General features: G+C 38.1%; 1 protein-coding gene across 3 annotated transcripts in view; it reads left to right on the top strand.

Moving 5' to 3' along the window:
• The window catches only part of GIPC2 (GIPC PDZ domain containing family member 2), a 56,357-nt gene extending 32,477 nt beyond the window's left edge, over nucleotides 1–23,880 (top strand). For 2 of the 3 annotated variants that reach the window (XM_035538147.2, XM_035538149.2), the window contains 5 exons: nucleotides 7,371–7,556; nucleotides 11,002–11,182; nucleotides 14,313–14,419; nucleotides 15,160–15,241; nucleotides 22,980–23,880. In XM_035538147.2, the coding sequence (XP_035394040.1) occupies nucleotides 7,374–7,556; nucleotides 11,002–11,182; nucleotides 14,313–14,419; nucleotides 15,160–15,241; nucleotides 22,980–23,134 (708 nt within the window). In that variant the 5' untranslated portion in view covers nucleotides 7,371–7,373 and the 3' untranslated portion in view covers nucleotides 23,135–23,880. Of the gene's footprint in view, nucleotides 1–377; nucleotides 633–7,370; nucleotides 7,557–11,001; nucleotides 11,183–14,312; nucleotides 14,420–15,159; nucleotides 15,242–22,979 lie in introns of those variants that run through there. The other variant, XM_035538146.2, reaches the window with a different exon arrangement.
• Nucleotides 23,881–27,694: the final 3,814 nt, after the last annotated feature.

Here is a 27,694-nt window from a genome sequence, read left to right as displayed (position 1 = left end):
AAACTTCCCAGTACCGCTGTGGGCTACTCGACAGTACCCTTGCCTTCCATTAAAGAACCCTTCACGATCAATACCGGGACCAGGAAGCGTTGTTTACTCACAGGAATAGGGGCCGCAGCAGGCTGGGGGCTGCTACTCTCCTCCATGGCCTTCCGCTCGGCTCTTATTCCTTACGTGGCGAGGGGGGGTCCCTCTGCTCGCCCGCCCCCTGCCCCGGCCGGGCCCCCCTCAGAGCCCTGGGGCTCTCGGAGAGGCCAGGCCGGGGCGGGGCGGCCGCGGGCCCGAGGCCTCACCTGGCGGCGGCATGGCCGGGGCGGCGCCGGGGGCAGAGTCCGTTGCGGGGAGCCGGCGACGGGAGCGTGCGGCAGGCGGGGAAGATGCCCCTGGGGCTGGGGAACAAGAAGAAGAGCAAGGCCAAGGACACCTCCAGGCTGGTGGACAGCGAGGCGGCGGCCCCCGCGGCCCCCCCACCGGCGGCAGCGGCAGCCCCGGCCGGGGCGGGGAGCGCGTCGCGGCTGCAGTTCCACGCGCAGCTGGCGCACGGCAGCCCCACGGGCCGCGTGGAGGGCTTCGGCAGCGCCCGCGAGCTCTACACCAAGGTGGCCGAGGCCTTCGGCATCGCCCCCGCAGAGGTACGGCCCGGGGGGGCCGGGGCGGGGCCGTGCCCTCACCGCCTTCGGCCCCCTGGTGCTGGGACCGGCGGTCGGCTCTCGGGTTGGTTCTGGCCGCGGGGGTGCTCGCCGGCTTCGGAGCAAAGCGATGGAGCCAGGAGGGAGAATGGGTGCCTGGGCGTTAAAGCTGGCCCCTTCGTCAGGTCCCCTCTGAGTGGGGTGATGGAGAAGGCTGTGCCAGACAGTTATATTTAAAAGGCATCCGTTTAATCGAGGTTATTTAAACCCAGAGAAGGATTATTTTATTAATAGTTTCTTTTTTTTTACTCTTCTGTCTTTTTGATCTTTTGTTTTTTGTTTGTCTGAGCTGAGCTTTAAGCATTTGTTTGGATTATGATTCATTTGTAAATGCATTGTTTTCCCTTAGTTGAAAGGCAGTGGCCTATCAAGTTCTTCCTACATGGTTCTGTGAACCTTAACCTCTGAGTGGCAAAATAAAAGAAAGTGCTAACGTTTCATTAGGTCTGCAAGCGGCACTTTGACTTGTTTTCTTATTTGTAGCTGGCTCTTCTGAAGTGTCATAGGGTACTACGACAAACTTTATTCTGTAAAAAACCGCTGCTGCCGCCTGACCTAGCGGCGTTTCTAATGATGAATTATAAAAGTGTCGGTAACAGTGAATACAGTTAAACCAGTCACTGGCGCATTAAGTAATTAAGCAGTATCTTCCCAGCTGCTTTCCGACTGCTTTTCTGTTTTCTCTTTGTGAGCTACTGTTCTCCTTTTGTTCTCTGTTCAACCTCCAGTTATACCTTTAGCTCTCGAGTTCTCGTAATTCCCAGATTATGTTTTAATTTTCTTCCTTTCACCAATGAATTTTTTGTTACTGATTTGTGGCTCCACTTACTTGAAAGAGTAACGTTCTTCTGGAAATTCAGTTTGGGATGGATGGTGCACTTCCAATTTCTCCTGCTAGATGGAGAATCGGACAGTAAAGCGGTTTGTTTTTTTCTTTTTCTTCTTTTTCGTTTTAGAGGAAGCACCATGTATTTCATGGGCATCAAGGCACTGCCAGTCTTGTGCCTAAACTAGAAAAACTTTCTTCTTCTCTTTCTCTCTCTACTGTCCCATTCCTGTTTGGGTTTTATTTTTTTAAATATGGTTTGTAGCTAGAAACAGATGGGGAGCTAGTGCTGGAAGCACTGAGCTTTTTTTTTTTTTTTTTTTTTTTTTTTACTCAAGAAATTCAGTAGGCTTTAAGAAACTATACTGTACAAAATGAAAATAGTGATCAAAATTACTTTCTGATGTAAAGGTGGTTAAGCTGAGGAATCTGGATCTGAGTCTTGTGACAAAACTCTGACAGAAGAAAATAGATGCAAGGGATGCCATGAAACATGAATTTGCTGATAACAGTTGAGCTTGCTGGAAATAAGAGGAGACTAGAGAATGTGAATGGTATTGTCTACTAATTAAAGCTGCTTTTGTACAGTTAGGTGTAAAGAATAATGCCTGAACCTCTGCAAACTGAAAGAAATACACTGAGGTACTCAAATGCTACCTGTAGGTGTTATCTGTCTAGGAAAGTTTCTGTGACCTAGCTCTCCTGAAGCCTGTGGGTAGTGATACCTGAATGCCTCTGGAAACAGGTACTATCACAGAGATCTCTGCCCTGCAGTGACCGAGGTGGAAAATAGCTGGGGGAAGGGGTGTAAGGGGAGGAGCTCCATGGAGAGAGCAGTTGGCAAACCGATGCAGAAATAAATACATTTAATGTGACGTGTGAGTTTACTGCGATGTAGGCAAGGGTATGGATTCTTGGATAAGTTCCTGCTTAAGTGTTTCAGTACAGTACAGGATGAGCTATACTTGTAATCTGTCACTTCTTTTGACTCAGCATGGTTACAGCACCTCATTTGCTCTTTGTATCACGTCCCGCAGGACCAGCTGAGCTTAGCTTCTGCTGGAGAATCCTTTCCAGACTGTGATTGACTGCCAACAGTGACACAGAGAAGCTTGTGTAAAACATGGTATTTGTTGGACAGATACTGCAGAATCAGTGCAGAGTGACAAAAACTTCTGTGCAGACCTTTATCATAAGTAGGGTAGGATGGGGTTGGAATAAAAGAGGCGTACCTTCAGAAGGGGACACTTCTTCACAGACACCTAGCAAACATCAGAGGAGCGAATCCACAACAGTGGCTTTCTGAGGCTTTCCCTGTACTCATCTCTTCTCGTCTAGATATTTTATTCTTCATCTGTCTTCTGAGGTGAATAGCATCTCAGCCCTTTTGAACCTTTCAGCATGCGTTTCAGCCCACCTCTCTGAGTTTTACCATGCCCCCCCCTCCCCCCCCTTTATTTTTTTGTTTCCTGGTCCAAACTCAGTGTTCTTCCCACAGGGAGAAGTCCAGCCCATATGATAAATAAATGAGCACTGACCAAAGGACAATGTGGATCTGTTAAAGCATTTGATGGTGGTGTGCTCCTGTTTATTATTATTATATTATTCTAAGTAGCTAGTCAGGCATTAGAAATGTGAATATTAAAATCTAAATGTAGCAGGGCTATTTCTTGGTCAGTTGGGAAGGGAATGGCAAATAACAAGGCATATGAGCTTCCAGTTTGTGTACTCATAACTTGAACTTTTGATTATTCTGTTTGTTTTGTAAGGTGAAGTATGGTGAGGTGAATTGAGTGCTTAGCGGGTGTGTCTATCAAGAGCCCATGAAGGCTAGGATTTCTTTCAGGGTGGAGGGCCTTCTGCTTCATAAGGGGAATAGAGGAACAGGGAAGCCTTCCTAGTAGCACCAGGAGCAGAAATGCTGCTCCCTGTTTCTTCCAGCGAGAAGTGTTCAGCTGCTGAGCTTGTGCCCCGGCTGTTGTTCAGTGGGGCTTGCTTCCTGATGCTAAACAGTTAAGTGTACTGTGAGGCTGTGCCACATTAAACTTTCATAGAAGTGTTTGATTTAAACACGTTCAATTTCAACTTTTATAAAAATACTGGAAAATAAGTCACCATGTTGAAGCTTAGGTTTATCAATAAGTAACCTTTTTACAAGAAAATAAAAAATCCAAAGCATGTTTTAAAAGGTTAGAGAAAAGGGTCAGCTTGTGAAATCCTCATCAGTAAAATATCTGGAGTACCTGCTTATCTGTTGAAACAAATTGCTCACAATCTGTCCTGCAGATTGAAGACTTTAAATGAACAAACCACCTCCTCCCAACCCTATGGCAACAATTGTTTGCTTGCTGTTCCCTGAAGTGAAGTGCTTCCTGAAGTGGTGCTTACATTTGATACTGCATTACGTGTGATGCTTGCTGTGTTAATGATCTGCATTTCAGATACCTTTTAGCTGTGTGGAAGAACTTATGCTAATTCTTGTGCGCTCTGGAATTAAAAAAAAAAAATGGCAACAAAACACTGAATGCTTACTTTACAATACTTTGAATGTGTCTGGGAAGGTAAAGTTGCCCATTAGAGTAGCACACTGGATCTAAGAGGACTTGATTACTCTTCCTATCACTGCAACTAGCCAAGGTTCCCACATTTTTCCCAGGGAGGATGAAGTGAGCAAGGTAGCTAGAAAACGTGTTGGTGGTTTCTTGATATAGATGACACCTACATATAGGGGGAAATGTGTCAGTGGGTGTTATATTTTGCTCAAAAGTAGAAATCCCATTTCTGAGCTTCTTAAAGTGATTATGATGCCCTTTATAAAGTTATGAGATCTACTGATTTGAAAAGTGCTTTTAATAGCTTCTGAGCATGTTATCAGTCAGTCAACTTATTTTTGAGCTCTTAAGGTTTAGGCTTAATGGAAGCTGAGAATGTCATTAATATGTAGGAAATGCAGTATGGTACTGCCTATATACTTCATATAACACATATCATAACCCTCTTAGTTAATACAGTTTCTTACTTTATGTAATGCAGTGTAACCATGTTTTTCTTGACCAATGTCTCTTACTATTGCAAATTGGGATGCAAGGAATAATTTGTTAGGAATCTTACCTGATGGATCTATTTTTTAAGGTTATACACAAGCCCTCAGTCTTTGCCAGGTAAATGGAATTTCCTTGTTCTGTCTGCTGTGCAAGATAACTCTGTGCAGGAGGTATCCTAGATACTTCATGACTGATGTAGCAGTTATGATTTATAATACCTTGCTAAAGCTGGCACGAAATGTCACAGCACTGGTATGCTGAGTTGAAGATCAAATGCATGGGAAGGGTGAGGGTGAGAAGAGAGAGAGAAGACTTTAGGATGAAACTTACACACTGAATTTTTCTTGTTTCTTTTTTGGGTAAGAAAATTACTATTTAAAATTATACAAAGATTTGAGTGAATGGCAAGGTGTACTATAGTAGCTGTTGTTTAATTATTTAAGTATATAAGCTGTTATAAGGTACCTATATTAAGCTTACCTAACACTTACGAAAAAAATTAATTTTTTCCATTGGCAGTCCTTAGTCATGTACAAATAAACCTGTGCTGTAACTGATGGTGTAACTGTATATTATCGCGGGTGGATACATCTTTAGTACATTACTCTTTGAAGTTATCTGTTCTGAGAAAAAGCAGTTGTTCACTGAAGAGGATAAAGAATGATTTAAGTTTTATTTTTGACTGGTTGATGCTCTCTCAGCCTTGTGGTTAGTATAGAACTGACTCACAGAGAATTCTGGAGACTTATAGGCTGTAGGGGGAATGCCATCCAGATGAATGTCTAAAAAGAGAAACTCTGGATCGAGTTTCTAAATATCACATTTCTGCTCTGTTGCCAGTTGATCTATTCAAAGGTGTGACAGTAGTTACTAGATGATTGTGTATTTGACAAGGTCAGATGAAGGGTATTAATACCTAAAATGTAAAGCCATAGTGCTTGCTGTTTATTGTAAGAACAAGAACTGAGCTGCAGTTGTAAACTGGCCAAGTTATGTAGCTGGAGAGAAAGCTGAACGTATATATGAATTTTATATAATCTGTTTGAATTGAACCTTCTTGGTTTAAAAAAAAAAAGCTGATGATTAAATATGATTATTATTTATAAAATAAAATTTTATTTTATTCTTAAAACCAGATGAATTTCTCTAGGTGATACTATTGTTTGAGTATTGGTTAACTGAAAAACTTTAGCATTACCTGAGAATAAAACTGATGTCTGTTAAGTGCGTGCTGTTGTGGCTGTCATTATTAAAGCATTAGGCTGGAGTGGTTCAATGGATTATCAGATAAGCAATTAGACTTTTAAGTAGTTTTATTTAAAAACAAAAACAACTAAAGACCCCACCAATCCAAAACCACCATCTCACTACTAAACTTTTTTTTTTTTTAACCAAAAGCAAACAAACAACCAAGTATTTCTATAGAGTCCAAGTTTTATAAAACTTACGAAAGTGAAAGCTCTCTGTGGAATACATTAGGAAAAGTATTTCCCCCTCATCTGGACTGGAATAGAACTGAACAGTTTAGTGACTTTCATTTCAGTTTTCATGCTGTCATCCACTGATACCAGAGAGAAGGAAAAGGCATTTGAAGCATTCTGGGGATGAAATCCCCATAACTTTCATAGGTGTGGTGAGGGACAGCAGAAGGAAAGCCTACATTTCCAGCAAAGTGCTGGGGGGGTCACAGGTCAGCCGCTAGAGCAGCAGCTGATATCCCATTGCTGTTTTTCTCGGATGCTAGGCTGGCTTCCCCATGCGTACTTCTTTTCACATGTGGCCCTGGCACCTCTTTTTCTGCTTCCGAATTTGGACCTGACAGGCAGCAAGGGAGTCCAAGGTGTGCTCTGATGGAAAATTGTGTCCAGCAGATACTTCTCTAACCTCTGCCTGTATCTGCTCTCTCTTGTCCTGCCGGAGCCCTGTGCATCCTGCAGGCAGCAGTGCTGACGTAACAAGATGGTGGCCTTTGGCTAGTGGCTTACAGCTGCAGCTCCTCTACCTGTGACAGAGGGCCACATGGGGGTGACAAGCCTCTTCCTCCTCCATTGCTTTCCATTGCACTTGAAAGATGGTCTTGAGGGAACAGCTTGCATCAGAGAAATAGATTTTAGGCATTCTCCAAATTTCTCCTGGGGCACGACTTTCTCATGGCTGCAGCCCCATGCTCTGGTGCTGCCCAGGAGGAGGCTGTGGGGGCCTCCCTCAGCCATTGCTCCTGTCGAGCCTCAGCTTGGAGAGGAGCTGGCAGGTAAAGTTACCCTAACTGTGAGGAGGAACTGTGGATTTGTTTCTTCTTTTTTGGCTAGGCTATTTGCCCTTTGAGTACAGGCTGTATTAGAAAGCCCAGAGCCTGCCTGGGCTGGCCTCATTCCTGTGGTGGGCAGAAGTGCTGCCTGACCTCGAGCAGTGCCCCTTGTTTGAGGTGGGTGAATGACAATAAACAACATGGCGGTGGTTCTTGGGGTTGCTCACTCAGGCCTCTGGAACAAGCTGTTCTGCTTAAGCTCAAGCTGCTTGTGTCAAGGTTGGTGCTGTGTGACAGGTCGTGAGATATGCCCCATTCCTTTGCTCCCTGCCAGCTCTTATCTGCTGTCTGAACTACTGATGCCTCTTGTCATGTGCGTGGGATGGAGACTATCACCTCTCCTGGGGCAGCTGGAGAAGGAGAGTTGTTATAATGTCAGTTATGGATCTGTCAAAGAGGCCAGAATTATGCTCTATTTTTATCTTTCTATCAGCCTGTCAAGCTCACCAAGCCTAATAAACTGTTGAACTTTAAGGTAATGTGTTTGTTTCCTTCCTGCACAGATCATGTTTTGCACTTTGAACACTCATAAAGTTGATATGGACAAGCTGTTAGGTGCTCAGATTGGCCTTGAAGATTTCATATTTGCCCACATAAAAGGAAAACGAAAAGAAGTCGAAGTTCTTAAATCTGATGATATGCTTGGACTTACCGTTACAGACAATGGAGCTGGCTGTGCATTTATAAAGGTAAATTTATTTGCCAATGAAATGCTTCTTTTTATAGATGTTTCTGTTACTCTAATGGCTTAATAATTGCTTTCAAACTATCAAATCTTTTAGCATATGGCAAGTACAAAAAAAATTGCTTTTATTTAGATTCATCTTTTTAAATTAACTCAGCTATTTCTGTACTGCATGTCAAAATTAGGTCATTTGTTTGTTGCTTCTATAATGTATATCAGCTTTATAATGTGACTATTATATTTTCTGACCTATCCTGAGATGCTAGGTGTTAAATACTGCTTGTATCTGCCCCCTCCTTTTTTTTATTGATTTTTCTGATGTCAGTGAATAGTTGCTTGTAGAACATCTGTCACTCATGATAATGAGAACATGTTCTTTCAGTCTTTATGACTGTTAACAGGGCAGAAGCCTTCATGCTCTATAAGAATAGGTGCAAGTATAGCACATTTTCAACTTTCCAGTAGTGGCATTTCCAATATTGATAGGTAGGATGAATTAAAAGGTTGTAAGGATTTGGACTGACACAATTCACCCCCAATTAACTTGCATAGAAAGTATAGGCAGTAACACATTCAACATACTCAATTGCTCTCCTCATCGTCTTCTGTATGACCTCCAGACAGTCATATTCAATTTCTCCCCTTTTTAGATGCTTTGCTTTAATCTACTCCAACTAACTGTTATTAGTGAGGCATTGGAAATTACCTTTGATTACTGTTGTCCCAATTACTATTATTATTACTGTTACAAACAGAGCTTCTTGTATGTAGAAGTTGTATACTTTGTTCATTCCTTAGCTACTATGGATATAAAACGGCATGGTCTAGAGATAGGTTTGCTTGTCGTTGTTGTTGAAAAATGCAATAGAGGTCACACTTGACAAAATTGAAATGCAGTGGATGTTTCAGCAAGTAGTCTGGCAAAATTGTAGTCTAATTTTTATGCTCATAGATACAGAACTCTGAATTTCTAGTGGTAGCATCAGTGCAGCCCATAATGTTCAGTCACGCTGCTGCTTATGTGGCATTTTAAAAGAAGGCGTTGAAAACAGCGCTTCAGTGATTAAAGTTCACGTGTGCAGCACTGTACAGAGCATGACTCTCTCTGTGCTTGTTTGGTAATAGGGGGCGAGAGAAACAGCCATCACATAGACTACTGCATAATTTGAGCAGACTGGAAAACACTCACCAAACCAGCAAGCTGAAATTTCTAGTATTAAAAAATTGTGTGAATAAATATGTCATTGTCATTGCACTGGTCCAGTAATAGGTATAATGAACATGGTGCACTCTTCATGGGAATGCACTTCTGCATCAGTTTAAAAGATTTTCTAGGAGCTTACTTTGTTAGTGTGGTGTATTTAGCTAACGGCTCATTTTAAACAGAGTGGAAAAAAGTATGCAAAAGTAGAGGCTACATATTTTTTATGTTTGGTTGTCCAGCTAAATCACTAAGCAGAAACTGTCTCCACTTAAAAACAGTTTGATGGAATTACTTGCTTACATATTTCCTTTCCTTGAAAATTTGTTAGCGTGTTCCATTATTAATTAATGATTAATACTAAATTTACCTAATTGTGGGTTGATGCTAGTATGGGCTGCAGTAACTTTGTTGTGCTTTGTATAACACAGCAGTTTCCAGGCTTGGTATATAACCCAGCTGCATTTTAAACCTGATGCTCTGAACTGCAGGTTCTTTTGCTATGAAATCTGACGTTGTTGTCCCTTATTAATAACAAAACCTGGTGTTGTGCTACTTTCACAAATTTGTTTTCTGGGTACATAGCTGGATGAAAAGATGTATAATGGAATCAAATCAGCCACTCAAAGAATAACAGTAGAACTCGGAGCATTTTGTAGGTGCTTAAGACCATGCTGTTACACCATGGTGTGTAAGGAGACATTATAAAATGGGTTTGCACAAATAATTTCAAGAATTTCAAGCAGTGCATAGGATATATAGATCCTAGCTTCTAAATGGACTGTAGAGCACTTGATACGGGCATATCAATAGCATTGCAATTACTGCGACGATGTAGCTTGACTGTCTCTGGTCAGTTAACTTGGAATGCTAAGTCATATAAAAAAATTGTTTGAATGCTACTTGTATAACATAGGCAATATTACTTAAACAGTGTTGGTATTAGGATTGAAGTGAAGAAGAAAAGGTAATGGGAATTAAACCAACACTTAGACTAAGCAGAAACTGAAGTGTGATGGGCATGATTTTGAATCCTGGCACCTGGTAACAAAAATGCATTTGAGACCTGGTTTCTTGTTTGTATATGATACCCCCCACTTCATTCACCATAACACTGCTTTTTGTTTTTTAATCTAGGTTAAACAACATTAACAAAAAGCACTGGAAAGAGTTAAACTCCATCTGAAGCTAAAAATTTTTGCAGTATGTTATAGGACAGTGCACACTATCACACTTCCCACTGACTCTCTCATATGTGGGCTCAGACATGCGCACATAAGCTAGAAGCAGGTTTTTAAGATTGTTATGCAGCTAGGCTAGGTGTTATAGTAGTAGGTGGTAATATGTTTATCTTCCTTATCTCACTGTAAACTCAAAGTTAGCCTGAAAAAAGCATCAGCCTTTATTAAAAAGTACATTATTCAGGAAGATTTTGGAATGAAATTTGTATCTCTACAAAATATATCCTACATTCTACTATGTCATATCTATCCTGTTAAATAGGATAATGGCTTGCATGACTTAAGTATGATAAATATGACTACATTTAAAAGCAGTAAACAGAATCACTGAAATCTGAAGTGTCCTTCAATTGACTTGATAAATCATAAAGATTTTTAATGATTGTTTTGTTCTTCTATTTAAATACCACTTCACAAAAACTATAAATGCTCGCTTCTCTTAAATTTTATGACCTTTAGGCTATTTATATTCCCTGAGATGGCATTTGGAAGCATTTCTTATCCTTTATTGTTATTTCAGAGGAAATACATTAATATGCAACTGTATAGCTCAGTGAGGAAAATGGTAGACATTTTTTCACTATAGATAAGCCTTATTGAGACTATCCTTTATAATCATTTAGATCATTAACATCATGGTTTTAGTACACCACACTTTTTTTTTTCTTTTTATGTCCCTGGACTATACTTGAAAAGAGAAAACTGCTGCACCCATGCTTGTCAGGCTTTTAAATCAAAGTAAAAAATCAAATAAACAATCACATTACCAGCACATTTGGGTTCAGTTTTAAAACACAAAAATATTAGCTTATTTAGAAGCCTTAAATTCTGAAGTTTGGTTGTATTTTTTTTTCCTGTTGCTGATGTTATACAGACAAAACACGCTGCTAGCATAACAAGCTCAATGCTATTAATGTTGTTAACTGATGTTCTTGAAACTCAGTGTCATCTCTTTACTATTTAAAGAAATGTTACTAATTTTTATTTATTTATTTTTTTAATGATAGCGAATCAAAGAAGGTAGCCTTATGGACCAAATCAAAATGATCTGCGTGGGTGATCACATAGAGTCTATAAATGGAAAAGATGTGTCAGATTGTCGGCATTATGAAGTTGCCAAAATGCTAAAAGATCTGGAGAAAGGTCAGGTGTTTAAGCTGCAGTTGATAGAGCCCAGGAAAGCATTTGGTGAGTGTGGGTTCACCTTGTTCATTTAATCCAGCATCGTGTTGCATTATAAGTTTGTTTTCAGGTTGCAGCCAGGTGTCAACTACATGTAAGTGCTACAAACCTTCCCCCCCTTCTTTTTTTTTTTTTTTTTTTTCCTTTGAAATGGGAAATATAGGAATGGATTTTCTTCCATCTTGCTTTCTCCAGCAGTCATCCTGGTGTGGTCTGACTCAGCCCTGACTCTCAGTTGTTTGATTCCTTTGCCACCACATGGTGGTGCAAAACAAGTACAGGAATTGTTTCACATGCACAGTTTTAAAGCATGGATCACTTTGCTGATCCTCAAACCTCCTCTTCTTTTTCCTCTACATCTCTTACATACAATTCCTGTTCATCTGTGTATTAGATTTATACATTTATAGGTATGTATTTTATATAAATATACATATATTTTATACAGGAGGTATACTTAGAACTGAAGGAAAGCACTATGACAAGCTCTATCTCTACCTACCACCTGCAAGCTTTGTCAAAATGATATTACATAGGAGAGATGTATACCTACTGCTAGTCCTTAAGTACATTAATTTTATCAGTGTAATATAAATAAATAAAACTCTTTGTGTTTAGCTTAGGGAGTCAAAATAGAGACTGAGTTTTAATTTTTATTCTCTCAATTTTTAATGTTTTTCTCCATGATCCACACAGTACTTTCCTACAATAAGAAAGTTAAAAATACTGCTACATTTTAAGTATGTATGACTTAATGTGCACTAGCAAGGAGTTCAAAATCATCACCTCCATCACAGTGGCAAAAGTTGTGGGTTTTTAATTTTTTTTTCCTGTTAGCAGTTTACAACTGCTGTCATACACCAGTCTTGACACTTGGTGTCAGAATAACAGCAGAAATTGAAAATGAGAGAAATTTGAAGACTTTTTACTTTTGGTGCTTCTGCACAAAACAAGAGTTGTGTGTTAATCTCTAATACCTTTGGATATAAGTTGATACTCCTGTTAAGTAAATATATGTTGTAATACTACTTTAGCATAATGTACATACATATAGTGTTGCAATTAGCAATATAATGTTATCTTTTTTATACTGGTATTCAGGGCTAAACCTGTTGCATAGTCTATTTGTAAAGACCAGGGTAAATAATGGTTAATAACTTCGACTATTATTTAATAGTGAGTACTTTATTAAGGTGATTAAGATACCTTTTAGTCTGCTGATGACGTAGAAAAGGAAACCTGCTAATTCCATGGCAATACCTTTTACAAGACATTGAATTAAGAGGCAATCTGAGCCTTTTGAACAGATTTTTGAAAGCTGCATGTTATTTTTTACTCTACAGAAACGAGCTTAGAAGTCACAGTATCCAATGTGAGACAGGTTAAGAATATTCTGGCTCTTGCTTTAGGTGGAGCTGAGCTTTAGGCACAAATTTATATGTAGGGTTTATGCTGTAGCATGCTGAGAATAGCCCCCATGGAGATGACAAACAAGATTCAGATCCTTCTGGACACGTAGGTGTAGGATTCCTGCTAGTTGCCACACAATCTGGTTTCTTAAAGTTTGTATGGGTATAGGAATGAGAGACAAGTCTCTGTGTCAAATTACTAGCTTTTATTTTTCTTTCCATCAGTGGAATGTGGAATAAGTATAATTTACTGGTTGGGTATCTTCCTACCATGTGCATGCATGCTGTTGCAGCTGCTCTAGGCAAGATTTAAAGTACAGAATTAGACTTCTCTGAATAAGATTTGTCCTTACCAGTCATAAGCTAGCCCTCTATGAATTAGTGAAAAATCAACAGAAACAAAGCAAAGGCAGGATAACAAAGTATAAATTTAAATTGTATGATTATGAAAAATAGTTTCTGTCTTGGCTTTGGTGTAAGGTATTACAAATAAAGCTCATGTCATATCATGAGTTTTAAGGCGCTAGTGGTGACAGAGCTAGAAAAAGATGTATGTTGCATCAGAAATGGCTTTTTGAAATAAATCTAACAGAAATGATGAAAATTTTAAAGATATTTTAAACTGTCCTTGAAGCCATGAAAGTGTTAAGAAAAGGTGTTGATCTTAAGTCTTGTATTTAATAGACTGTGCAGTATATATGTTAAAATAAAAATAATCAAAATTCATGTTGCAAGACTTGTTTAGCAGAATAATCTGTATTTTTCCCACCAATGCAAGAACAATGAGATAAAACCTACCTGGGCAAAGTGAATACAGCTTAAGGCCTCCCTTTAAGAAAAGGAATAGCCTGGTGGAGAAACTAGCACATTAAAAAGTTCCACAAGTCTTTTTAGTACTTTCCAGATTAGCTATGTAACTCCTGTGTCAATAAGTAAAATAAATCCTTGCCAATCCTGAATGTAAAATTATTTCTTATAACAGGAAGGCTGAGATGAGCCAAATCTTAAATGATTTCATACTCCATTTTCTGAATGGTGTGCTCTTGCCCAAGAATAAACAAGGAAAGCTGAATTCAGATAAAGAAAGCTATCGGTAAATCCAGATATTATCTTTAGAGATTTATTAGCTATGAAATCCTGACCTTGTTGAAACCAGTGGAAAAACTCCTACAGACCTACTTATGGACATGTTTCACCTATGTGACTGATAGTAATCAAACAGTTTAGCATAAAGCAAACAGACATGCCTCAGTGTGGCTCATCATGACACATTTTGCAATCCTGTTTGTATCCTATCTTCAGTGAAGGATGGAAATGTTGCAATGACAATGCTGCAATATAGTCTGCCTGTAAGGAGCAGGGTAAGTCTGTATTTGGCTGATGACTTCAGACATTATCTAATATTAAGTATTTGTATTTTATTATAGAACGAGGTAAAATTATATGAAGTGCAGATATGATGTGCAATAGGCTTCAATGGATATATTGGTCTGTAGAAGTCCTAGCTTCAGTGCAGTCAAGTGGATATCAAAATTTGAAGACAAAAAATTGTCAGCAAAGCTAGAATGCCGTTAATTTATAATTAAAATGTTAAATACATCTTAGATATTGATTAGAATAAAAACTGAAGTTAATGTAACAGCTGAAGCAGATGCATTATATTCTGACATACCGCATACTTAATTTTGTTTGGCATTCTTTTTTCTTTTTACCTTTCTTTCTAAAAGAGATAGAACCGAGGTCCACAGGTAGAGCTTCGACAGAGGCTAAAATCTCCAGAGGGAGAGAAACACTTCGGCTGAGAACTAAAGGCCCTGCCACTGTGGAGGAAATGGTATGGTTATTTTGAGACCTTTCAATAGTTTAATCTTCTAGCACCTGATTTATTCGTCATCGAGGTTTATAAGGTAAAGCAGGAAGGAAAACTCTGGGTGTTACAAAGCTTGTGGGACTTATGACAAAGGCTGCTTTCTCCAAGGAGAAATGTTTACACAAATTTGAAGACTAGGAAAGATAGAATGGGGCTGAAGAATCTGGAAATGGAGAGCCTATACTCCATCTAGGTGATCCCATACATGGATGAAGTTAAGATGGATTAGACCAAGGAGTGTTGAAAAGAGGGAAGGGGAAAATAAGAGCAACAGTTGAAGAGGTGGTTCTGTATCTGACACTGCGAAGTGTACTGGGCTAATGTAAGCATGGTTGTTAGGAGAGGCTAATAACTTATATTGACTTGAATGCGTGTAAAGCCATGATTAGGATCTGGAAGAAGAAATGTTATTTATTTTGGATTCCTCTAAAGGCGATGAGGATTTGGTAAAGATCTGTACTGTCAGGAGTTGGAAGGCCTGTGTTTAGTTTGGTGAATGTGAGAACTATGTGGTTTGAAGTTTGTAAGAATACTTGAGTTTGTGAGAAGAGGGGAAGAGAGAAGAACAACGTGTTTTACTTCTAGGTTTTGTAAGTCTAGACACTTATAAGAGTGAAGATAATCAGTATCCAGTTGTTAGTTATTTTAAAGTCTGCATAGATAATAATCATACACTTGCTTTCTCTCCCTTTATTTCAACAAAGCCATCTGAAGTTGAAGAAAAAGCAATAAAAAAAGTGGATGAGCTTCTTGAAACATACATGGGGATAAGAGATATTGAATTAGGTGAGTTTTAACAGATACATTACTACACGATCCAATCATTTCTCATTTTATATAGTATAAAATTTATAGGTTGTTTTAGTCTCTAAATGTAAGCAAAGCAAAACCTGTCCAGGATGTAGTCCCTCAAACTTGCCTGTATTTCTCCAAATGTATCTCCCTGATAAAAAGGAAGAATCTCGTGCTAAAAGCCATATGATGTAATTAATAAATCTTCTAGTCTTCCTACACATTAGCTATACTCCATTGCATAATTTATTTAGTTATTTGCCATTATCTGCAATCGCTATTCTTTCTGGTGGAGCTTGTGTGTGGCATTTGAGGACTAGCAAGGACAAGCATGTCTATTTGCCTTTTTTCCCCCTCTCTCTGTTGCCTCTTGTCTTAGACACATTAAAGAGATCACTACATTTAGAATCTGAGACCTTTTTTCAGCGAAAGGGTAATTATTTAGCAAAGAACTGCATGAGCAGTGAACTGATACAGTAACTGCATAATGCATCAAATTATTTAAAGCCTGTATTCTGAAGAAACACAGGACATTATCCATTATATTTACTAACTTTAAAGTAATTTGTAGTAAGAGAAACTATTCAAACTAAAAGAAACTATTTCAACTATTTAGTATCATAAGTTCCTTAAAACTGCACCGAACTGGTCTCTGCAGCTGTTGCCTCTCTGTTAATCTCACAATAACTAAATATGAACTTCTGTTTGTAAGGGAAGAAGTTGCGCATGTTTTTCAGTTGAGCTGAATAAAAAATGCCACAGTGGGAACTGTGGCTGGGTGTAGTCCTCATACAGTATCATGGAACTGTTAATGCTGAGACAAAGGGTGAAGTTATTTATTGTTATTGAAATACTTAAAAATCAGACAAGAATTAGGAGAGGATGAACTAAGTGGAAAGTGATACTGAAAAGAGAGCCTTGAGAGAGAAGTGGCAGAGGCAAAGCAGAAGAGGTAATAGGTCTGGCATGTAGCTAAGGGCAAAGTGAGGGGGGTTGGACAGGCAGCAGTTAGCAGAGAGGAATGAGAACAATAGAAAATTATCTGAATAGCCCAAAGACCTTTGCTGGCTGCTCCTACTGGCAAGCATCTGATTGGCAGCTTCTATTATTTTCCTCACAGGAAAAATTGTAGGTAAGTATTATTTGTCTCCCAACCTAAAGGTAAAGGCAGGCTTCCTGGCATGGAAGACAGAGTGGAGCTGCCCCAAATTTCATAATGCTGCTTTGCAGATGATAATCTCCTCATTATCAGAAAATTAAGTTCTCAAAATTCTGTTCCCAACAACTCTAGTATGTGATGCCTCTGGCATATAATATGTTGTCAGGAGCCCTGGGTGGTGCTGACCCGCTGCTTCGGTTTAGGTTTATTGCCATCAGTCTCTGGCTCAGGCTTCGGAACTCCCAAGTCTGGTGCCAGCCACCCCTCCGGGAGCTGTTTTTGTCCTGCAACTGTTGCAAGGCCCAGCTTGAGCCAGTCTTCTGAAGGTCCTTGCTGGTTACTTCCAAGATCCCTAGACTCCTGGCCCTATAGGAGCAAGCAGCTCCAGAGGTCCTGGTTTTGGTTTCTGTTGCCCAGGATCCTGAGATCCTAGGTTGGTTTCTTGTCATTTCAAGGTGTGCTGGGCTCTGCTGTGGGACAGGGAAGTGAGTTCCTGTGGGTTCTTTGTTTAAATTTTTTTTTTTGGCTGACAGTACCGTAACAGGATGGCTCTTGTACAGTACTGAGGAGCTCAGCTCTAGAAAAACCTTGGCTCAGCTGATTGCCAAGTACCTGGTAGAGATTTTCTATGAATTCCATGACATTTTTATATATATATATATATATATCTATTTTAAAAGATCTGATATCCTTGCATCTTTCAGTGAGTCGCTTGGAAAATTAAAAAAAAAATCCTTTAAAGAATGCTCAAAGAACGAAGAAGTCTTTGTCCTCTAAGCCACTCTCTGCTTCCCAACTGGGTTGTTGGTTTGCCTTTCACCTCTTCCTTCTCTTCCTTCCAAGAAGGCAGTTAAAAAAAAGAAATTGTCACGAATCAAAGACTACAGGGCTCACGTAAATCTAGTTTACACCTTTCATACTACTTCCTAAAGTTCAAACCTTAATCAAGGGCCGATGGTGATGGGAAAAAAAAAAAAAGGAAAAAAGTTTTATCACTTTTAAATAATTAAACAGGTCTAGGACTCTTTAGGAAAGGAGAGCTAATCACCTGTCACAAATCTGTTCAATTAACATATGTCAGTTTTTTATATACTGGATGTGATCAGTCACCCATGAAAATGAAATATGAGGAAAGGATTCATTCAGAGAATGCCAATCACCACTCAGCTAGAAATTTTGCTCATTACTCAAGCCAGATTAGTTGAAAATGCAAGTCATCACAATGCGACAGCCGACAAGTGATTAAGATCTCAATCATTGCTCACTCCCATGCAGTTCTGTTTGTCAGAAGCTCTGGTTGTCAGTTAATATTGCTCTTTCATCTCCATTAAAATGACACTTCCATAGTGTGATTGAATTCTGAAACAGTGCCCCGATTTTGAGCCAGAAGTTAGAAAGAAAGGAAAGAAAAATAATGTAAAATTACAGACAGAATTAAAGATGAGATAAAGCCCTTAATTTTTGCATTGTTAAGCATCTTGACAGTTTCAAGAATGGCTGACTAAATCCACACACAAATCCCCGAGTTGGAGGAAAATGTTCAGAAATCATCTAATGGAAATGCATATACTTTCTTTTTATAGGGCACATTTTTTTATTTTCAGGGATCTAAATGCTGTTGAGATGTATGTATCTGCCTTTTGAATGCATTTCTACCTTTTTAACTCTTTATTTTACTGAAAAAGGAACTTAATCTGTGGAAGAGACACTTGGATCTGGAAATGACACTTGGTTCCCAGCCACTTACTTTATGGACACATTAGAAATTGGGCCAAGACTTCAGCTTTCTTTAAAAAAGAAATGCACCATTGAGGGCTGCTGTAGATTATTTTACATCTTGTCAGTGTTTTCTGGTAGAGGAAAGTGAACAGTTGATTAATTGGAGGGATTCAGGAAACAGTGTTAGTGAAGAATGCTGGTGGCATTTCTTTTTTAAATCGATGATGTTTGAATTGATAGGCTGTATTTGATATCAAAGATCATGGGGTGGGAGTAAACTTGGATCTGTAGCTTTCAACCCCAGCATGCTACCAATGGATAAACTATGGCAAAAGGGCTTCCTGTCCAACTTTGAATTTTTGATTATGATTATTTCCTTTTTGCTCTTTTGTTTAATGTTGTCAGGTATTACACACCTTTGTATATTCTCCAACTATGTTTAGAAGAATTCAAATCTTTTCCACTCTTGATTTTATTTTTCCAACTTTTCATCTAGTCAAAACGTCCTGACAGGTTTAGATTTTCCTCACCCAAGTTTCTTTTCTTGGATCCCAGCAATATTGGATAGATATTTTTATTTTGAAATGATTTGACTAAAGTGATATTCTCCCTGAATCCATTGTTTTCTGCTCTTCCTGTTGCCAAACTTCCTTCTCCAAAGGATTACATTTGTTTGTAGTTTCTCCAGTTCTCGTTTCATAATTTTCAGGTTGATTAATTTGAAACACTGAACATATATATATATTTTATATAGGAACAATCAAAAACAATATAAATACACTATAGGGTATATTGTTTCTGACTCTTCATTTACTTTGAGAATTGTGAGTTCCATGAAAAAGGAAAAGGTAGCAATGCTGGTTAAACAAGAAACTTGTTTTGTTTTGTTTTGTTTTTCCACTCCAAGAAGAATTAGCACTTAGTACAAAGAAACAAGGAGAAGAAAGGATGTTTTTAATGTTTCCTTGAATGCCAAATCCGACAATGTTCAACATGAAGCTAAAACCAAGGAAAGTTGAACACTGAAAACTTTAATGGCATGCTTCATTTTCTGCGATGTTGTTAAGGAAGGTGGATGAGACTTCTAGCTCTTTTAAAGTGTCAGGCCAGAATAATTTTGATGAAGGCAAAGCTTCTGATAGCATTACAGTTAAATAAATATTAAATTTCTGCTAAGGCTTCTGAATGTTTTTTGAAAGTTACAGGATAGGATATAGGTAGCAAAACCCCTATGTAAGGTGGTTATCAGTGTCCTGGTTTTGGCTGGGATAGAGTTAATTTTCTTCCCAGTAGCTGGAGTGGTGCTGTTTTGGATTTAAGATGAGAGTAATGCTGATAATGCACTGATGTTTTAGTTGTTGCAGAGCAGTGCTCACACAGAGCCAAGGACTTTTCTGCTGCTTGTGCTGCCCTGCCAGTGAGGACAGCTGGCCCAGGCTGACCAGAGGGATGTCCCAGAAAACAGGGCATCATGCGGAACAACACAACGGGGCTGGCCAGGGGGCAGCTGCTGCCCAGGGACAGGCTGGGCATTGGTTGGTGGGTGGTGAGCAATTGCATTGTGCATCACTTGTTTGTATATTCCTTTATCATCTTCGTTATTTTCCTTTCCTTTTCTGTCCTGTTAAACTGTCTTTATCTCAGCCCATGCGTTTTACCTTTTTGCCAGTTCTCTCCCCCGTCCCACTACGGGGGAGCGAGCCAACAGTTGTGCGGTGCTGAGCTGCCGGCCTGGTTAAACCACAGCAAGCAGCACCAGTGGCAGGCAGATCACAGCTCTCAGGGCTCGTGCCCATGCATCTGTCAAAAGTCGACAATGAGGATTTTGTGAACAATGATCTTTGAAGTTATTTTCAAGGGATTAGGTCTAAAATGCCAACATATTTCTTTGTTCATATTCTGGGAAGCCTGATATTGAGTTTCTTGGTTAAAGTTGAGAAGACTTTTAATTCCTTTTGTCACTTTTGAGTTTACTGAAATTCACGTTCTATGCAAAAGTTTCTCAGGTATGAGCATTGCTGGTAGTGGGATTTTAAAACAAATACCTGAAAACAATGGGGCTATCTGGATTGTGTGGAAAAATATTCTCTGTATTAGAATAAAATTCCTGTAATCACTTATTGTGCAGCTGTTATAAGAAGCAGTGGGGGGAAAGGGAGGGCAGTGGAGGCGATTTGGCATGGAGCTATCACCCTCTGAGAACCAGTAAAGTTTTCTTCAGGCTGGAAAGTATCTGCTAAATGCTTTGGCAGTCAGTACTTTTTGATTTGCCTTGGGAATTACGTGTTGAAAATGTCACTGTGTAAACATGCGTATTCTGCACAGTAATTTCCAGCTGTGCCTCCGAGGGGATGCTACCCCATGCCTGTATGTGTCTGTGCTAACTGCCCGGGGAAATAAGAATATGTACACTGTGTGACTGAGAAGGCTAGTCTGCTTTAGTGTTTCTGTATGTATGAAACTAGTGAGACAGGGTTCAGCTTTGCACCTTGGTATACGTCAGCGGTAAAACTTGTGTGCCAATATCAGGAAGGATTGATTGCAACTTGCATTACCGTTTGCTGAACGGTAATATAACTCTGCTGACACTAGAGGTCAGCACCAAGCTATTGAAAAGGTTCACACGAGCAGTGAAGATCCTGCACTCCTGCAGAAGCAGATTTCATCATATCAGGTGAATCTGGGAAGGGCGATGTGCATTAATAAATATTAATAAAAATTAATAAACATGGAGCATGCTCTGGAAGTGCTGATTACAGTTGTTCAATTTTATTTGAGGCTGCTGCTTTCAAATGGCAGTGGAATTCTGATTCCTTGTCAGGATTGAAATTTGTCTTGTCTAAGTTTGGTAGATTTTGTTTTCAGGTTTGTTAAATCTCTAAAACTATTTTTAAGGCTCCATTTCATAATTTGGGAAGCTCAACGTTTGAAGACAATCGTGTTTGAAGCAACATTCTGGGTTAAGGATTCCTGTGCAATTCTGAAGTTCCAACCGTAATGATTCTATGATTTAACTAGAGCAGTTGGACTGTAATATAATGATGCGTTGTTGTGTTTTATCACTGCTCTTAGACTGTCATATGGCTCTTTCATGTATCTTCATCAATTTGTCTCAAAACTGGCTGAATCCCTTGCTACCACTGGTTCTACTGTAACAGTGGTCTAGATCCTCACTCCTTTCTCTTTTTAAGATCTTGAGGAACTGTATCTTGACATGTTTTCTCTTGTGCCTACATTGTCTTTCACCTTGCACAGCTATTCTCCCTCCAACCTTCTTCCAGTGTCTGTATGGAGTAACTTTGTATCCTGGTTCATATCAGGCAGTCTGTGAGGTTTAAATCAAGTGTTTCACCTCATTTCTTTCAGGGTTGCCTCCTCTGTAAGTACCTTCTTATGCCATTCGATCGAGAGACAGAGAGTGGCATTGATAGGACAAATATTTGTCTTTCACTTACCAGGTTGAGTCCTATGATTAATGCCCATTTCCCATCTAGACTGCTGTGAGTCATTGTAACAGGAACTTCACGGGGGATGCAGAAAGAATTCGCACTACAGGGATAGGTTACTTCTGGCAGGAAAACAGGTCCTGAGAGTCCTTGAGAACCTCTAGTGGTGCCCAGGAGGCTGGGTTATACTTCAGTTGCACACCAGTTTGTTTGTCAAAATTTATGTGAATTTTCTCTGGTCTGCTTTGTGTAGTTTGGCATGCAGGTTCTGTTTGTAGTCTCACGTCTGAATGTAGCTAAAGCTGAAACGTCAAATTTCTTCAGAATTGCTGTTGCTGACATCTGCAGTGTGGAATATGGCTCAGGTTTGCTCACAGCTTTTTACAAGTTTGCAGAATAGTGAACACTATTTGCCAGAGGTTTGTAACTGTCAATAAACTTGAGCTGAGTTTCAGGTTAACAAAATAATGTTAAAGACACTTAATAATACTTCAGAGCAGGGAAAGTTTCTTTTGTATTTATTAGTTAGATTTTGCCATTTCAATACCACACAGTGTATGCAGTACATAGTACACTAGACTGTCCTAATGAAGATGGCCTTCTGTGGCTTCAGGATTTTCCTTTCTCAGGCACTGTAATACATGTTTTTCACTCAGATATTCCTCTAAGAAAAGGCTAGAAGCTCTCAAATCTTTCACGTGTGGCATTAGTATTTGATATGCTCATGAAGAAAGTGGTGGTTACTTGATGTATAACAAAAGATGGAGATCATCTTGCAGTTTAAGGCAGGTGTATAAGGTAACAAAATGAAGCAGACTTTGAGGGTTTCATCTATTGTACAATACTATCTTTTCTTGTGAATATGAACAGAGGCTGTAGAGCAGAGACAGCGCAGCAAGGCTTTTCCCATGCTTTTGTAGAATTTGAACCATGGAAAAACAATAACAAACAAAAACAAAACAAAACAACAAACATTTGAACCAGGAAAAGAAAAAAAAAACACACAACATTCAGGTATGCCTTTTGATCAGTAAGCTCATATCAGACTCACAGAAGTTGGTAATGCACTGTTGTAGACTCATGCTTCATGTGCATTCTGTAAAGAAGGATGAAATTAATTTAGCAAGATAAGAATGAAGGTTGGTTGAACTAAAAATTAAACACCCCCCAAGCAAATGGAAGAATATATAATGTATACTCCAAGGAAGCTCTCCCATTTACCAGGACAGAATGTAGCTGCTACAGGGGTATTTAGGTACATAAATCCTATGGAATCCTAAATTTGGAAGATAAGCTTTAAATCCCCTTATCTTTACTGGGTTTTGAAAATATACATTTGAAAATTATCTTGGCTGAATGTTAGTAGTCACTTCCATGATAATTTTAATGTTTGTTTGTTTGTTTTTAGCTGCAACAATGGTGGAAGCTGGAAGAGACAAGAAAAACCCAGATGAATTTGCAGTGGCATTGGATGAAACTCTCGGAGACTTTGCATTTCCAGATGAGTTTGTCTTTGATGTATGGGGAGCAATAGGAGATGCTAAGCAAGGACGACTGGAATGAGAATTGTGTGTCAATCCCTATTCAAAAGTACAAAATGACTTTCAAATACATCAGAATACTAATACTTCTATTGTTATAAATCTAGGGTGCTCTGTATAAGTATTCTTATCAGAAAATTTCTATTGCAAAGGAAAGTTTTTAACAAAAATGAAGATAAAACCAAAGATTTGACAACTGCACACTTAAAACAAACAATTTACATGTAGAAATCAATCAGAGGATTGCGTCAAGGAGATGTATATATACACGCATTTTATGAAAATTCATGTGCTTAGATATCAATATTCTGAAGTGTTTGACATGCAACAAAAAATTAGGACTATTTTATCTCATTTTTTAGAAAGGTTTATATACTTGATGGAAAACTACTCAGCAAGACACTGTAGTTCCCTGGTCTTTTCGTGTTCTTATGTGCTTAACCACACTGAGAGCTGTGGAAAACTTAAAGCTTTAGGCTTTTATACTGTTTGGCCTGGATTTATTTTTTTTCTGTAGACAAAGCTGGGAAGAAGCCACCCTGCTTCCAGAAAATCTGCATTCAAGAAAAAATATTCCTCTGGGACATGAGAACTATGACCTTAAAATGAAAAAGACTTTAATTTTTAGTCACAATACACACTGCCTAGGTATTTCTCAAATGATTAATTATAGTAGAAATGCCTAAAACAGGAATCTGCTGCTTTATTCTGATGCCATATTATCACAATAGCAGCTGCATAAGAAGAAACAAATGTTAATTTTGGTTAGTATTTAGATATTTGAGTAATATATGTAATCTTACACTGGAGACTGTAGTATGTGACTAAGTGCTTCATTAATCTTTGCATATGCTAAATGCCTTGCTGAGATCCTGTGAAGTTCCCCCTTTGTCTTGTCTGTTTTTTTCAACATGTCAACATAGAGATATTTAAGGTGTTCAAAATCAGCAGATACTATTGTAAAGTCACAGTCACAGTTTGGATGAAAATGTGTGCCTAAAACCTAAACAATAAACTAAATTCATTTTAGATGTTAGGATTTCAAATTATACTGTACATAAACATTTATTTTAACTGATGGTGTTTTACTAATAAATCTCAGATTATTAAAAATGAACTGTCTCTTTTAACATATCTGCTATGTCTGCATTTATCTTCCTGTTCACTCTGTGTTTAATCAAGAGCGACGTTTTGTTTTTACTCAGAACTGTATTCTTTTTCAGTTTTTGCTGTGCTGGATTCTAATCAAGACTGATATTTGCTCGTTTATTTAGAAAACACTATTTTCAAGAAATTATTGCAGTTAGTGATCCTGATTAAATATATATATATATATACACAATTTATATATATATATATATATATATATGCGCAATTTATATTTTAGCCAAAGAACATATAATGAGTATCCGTGAAAATGAAATTGAACAAAAATATGGGGTCTGACTATGAAGTCTTATAAACACAGTTCTCTGGTCTTTTAAGGGGGATAATCTTCAATTTCGTAAATGCTATTTTTGTTTTGAATTGTTTTGCTCCTCTATCTGTAATTTAAGGAAATGCTTTTGTATAATTGAGATATTCCTTTTTATGAAATAGGTAGTACAGAGATGTATGGAGGTCGTACATTATATTCTATTCAAGAAAGTTCATAGGTTTCAAAATTTCTCTTCTATGTACTAGTGCCTCATATTGCCAGTATCAGCAGGGATGAAATATCCTTTATCTTCAAATAGATGTAGTAGTTATTTCTGTATGAAGAAATACATACAGATACAAACATTTAGGCTATTTTCAAGCTGTGAGTAGCAAAAATGTATAGTTTTACAAGAAAATTTGAGTTAGTAAAAATAAATCATAATTAAGCTTTGTAAGCAGGTGGTTAAATTTTATAAATCCCACTGATCAAATGGGGCCATGAGAATATTATTTTGAGAAGCATAATTTTAGGGAGGAGAGTACAGGTTGGATAACTTTTCTCTGTGAGCTCAGATTCACAATTACTAGATACAATCTTCGGCTGCAGTTGAGCACATCCTCTCCCTTGCACTCTAACTAAGGTACTCTTGGTAATGAAGGGCTAAAGTATTGTGGACCATATAATTTATTCTTTAAACTCCTTTTCATTGAAAAGAAAAAGTGAAATGTCAGCAATGAAGTGCTGAGAGTTGGTGTTGTTTCCATGTCCACTTTGGTTATATAGAAATCCCAAATGTCAAATTTTGTGAAAGTGTTGGAAAATGTTTATATATGCTAATGTTATTAATCAACATGCCATTGATTATAAAAATAAATAATTCCTTCTAAAAAAAAAGCAATAAACTGTACATTGAAGGAGTTAAATTATAAAACAATAATAAAATGTTATCTATAGCAGATAACTCCTCATGCATTTTGGCTGTTCATTTTATTTTGAGAAATTAATGCAGCTCAAGCAATTTATTCAAAGGTTAATTTGTCTCATTACGTCGATAAAATAGCCAGATAAGTCCCTGAAGCTCTCATTCTGCACTCATCTCTTGTTTGCATGTTACAGCTATGCACGAATAAGTTGTCACATGAAAATAACATTACCTCATAAAGTATCATAAATACTTTTGCTCTTTGTAACAATTTATGTGGAAAATGTTGTTTTTACTAATTATATACAGCCTGCAGATCCCTCTAAAACCTAGTCAAAAGCAACAATAAAGTGCTTGTATGCTTTGTAGGGTGAAAATGTCACTATAAATATCTCTCAAATTAATTTGAAGTTCTAGTTCTTAGTATATAGAATCATAGAATCATCTATGTTGGAAAAGACCTTCAAGATCATCAAGTCCAACCATACACGTGGCAGGTGGAACTGGATGTTGCTAAATAGTCCTTTCTGTCTTCATCTCTTCCTCTCAAAATCTGAGGTGGAGTGAGGCAAGGTAGTAACTCAACCTGAATGCTATTTGAAAGTTAACTGTATTCTTATAATTTGGTGCACAGTTTGCAGGGAGATGGCAGATACATGCAGTTGTTTGTGCCTTTAATTCCAGACTCACTGCTGTATCCAGGAAGATGGAAAGTACACCTCTATTGTTCTCCATAAGCAATAGTTCTTAGATGCAGCAAGGCGATTTAATGAAATCTGGTGTTCATAAGGTTCGGAGCTCATAAACTTAAAACTACAGTCAGCGATGAGCATTTCACTCTTCTAAAGAAGCTAATTTTGAAAATTATTGATACATCTTCTGTGACACCTTTAGTATGCCAGACATTACTTCAGCTACAGAATTGATTTTATGTAACCCTATTCATAGTGCAGTTGCTATTCAAATAGCTATTAGTATAATCCACGTATTTGGGAAAATCTTGTCTTCAAATTTGCGTTTTGATTTGAATAATGTATTTTTTTTTTCCATATGTAACTCTACATAACTTCTAGATTTTTTTTTTTGAAATGTCATGAAACTGAACATTTTGTACCTAATGTTTGATAATGAATTATTGATCTTCAACTCAAGCTAACTTGTAAAGCTTTATTAAGAAAAAGCTATCAGGCAAGATGTAATACAGGGTGAATAGTTTTTAAAGTGCTATATGTTGTAGACAAAAAAGCAAACTAGATTTTTTTCCTCTTTTTATGTGAACTTCTGCTACTTTTCATAGTGTATGGTTGTTGTTTTTTTTTTTTATGAAAATGGCTGAGAATTTTTATTTGGTATCAGGGTGTCAACTGTTTGCCCCTTTGAACTCAACTGAATGTTTACTGTGAACTTCAAAACCTAACTTTAGCAATAAGAGCCTAATCTGAATTTAATCTGTTATTTATTTTCAGTATTGTTTCCTTTTACTGGTTTGACTGCCTATGTTTCTAAGACATTTTGCCTTTAAATTTCATTATCCCCTGAAAGATCTGTGATTTAGTTTGTGAAAATATGAACAAATTTACAAACTTGAAAGTCAAAAGTAGAGGAAATCATCACCTGTTGGTTTCTTGAAGGTATTTGTAAATAATAACAGCCTTTCATTAAAAAAGGTACAGACTGCAGTAGAGACATACTCCTCAGAAAAGATATATTCAGCTGTATGAGTTTCAAGGGATGACAATTAAAAAGAAGGAAAAGATTGAGGCAGCATAAATGTGTAAAAAAAAAAAAAAAAGTCTTTTTTGATTGAAACACAAACTAGCTTTAAATTGAACAGCACGAGGTCTGTACAGTGAAAAGAAGCAATCTCCTGGTGTGTTTAGGCTCATCCATCTCTCTTGTTGCTTATAATAAGAGAGAGATTGTGAACAGCTTTTCCAGTTTTCTTTAAATAATGGCGGTCTAAATCTCTATTGTTGTCAGAGCTCTTTCAGGAAAATGTACCTGTTGTTTTTGTAGCTGTTGGCTTTGTAGCTGAATCTTGGGTGCATATTTTCCAGTTGTCATAAAATTAATTTTACTATATAGTATTTGAAAGAGGAAAAATTATGGAGAAATAATGTTTATTGTTCTTTGAAATTAGAGGGTATCGACCAGTACCACTTTTTAGTCATTTCTGCTCTAGTGACCTGTATGTAGGAGACTGAAGATTAATGGACATGATTATATCTGGCAATGTCTTT

Source organism: Cygnus atratus, chromosome 8, assembly GCF_013377495.2.
Source record: "Cygnus atratus isolate AKBS03 ecotype Queensland, Australia chromosome 8, CAtr_DNAZoo_HiC_assembly, whole genome shotgun sequence".
Taxonomy (NCBI): domain Eukaryota; kingdom Metazoa; phylum Chordata; class Aves; order Anseriformes; family Anatidae; genus Cygnus; species Cygnus atratus.
The sequence above is the reverse complement of the archived record's forward strand: the minus strand, read 5'-3'. Positions and strand labels throughout refer to the sequence as shown.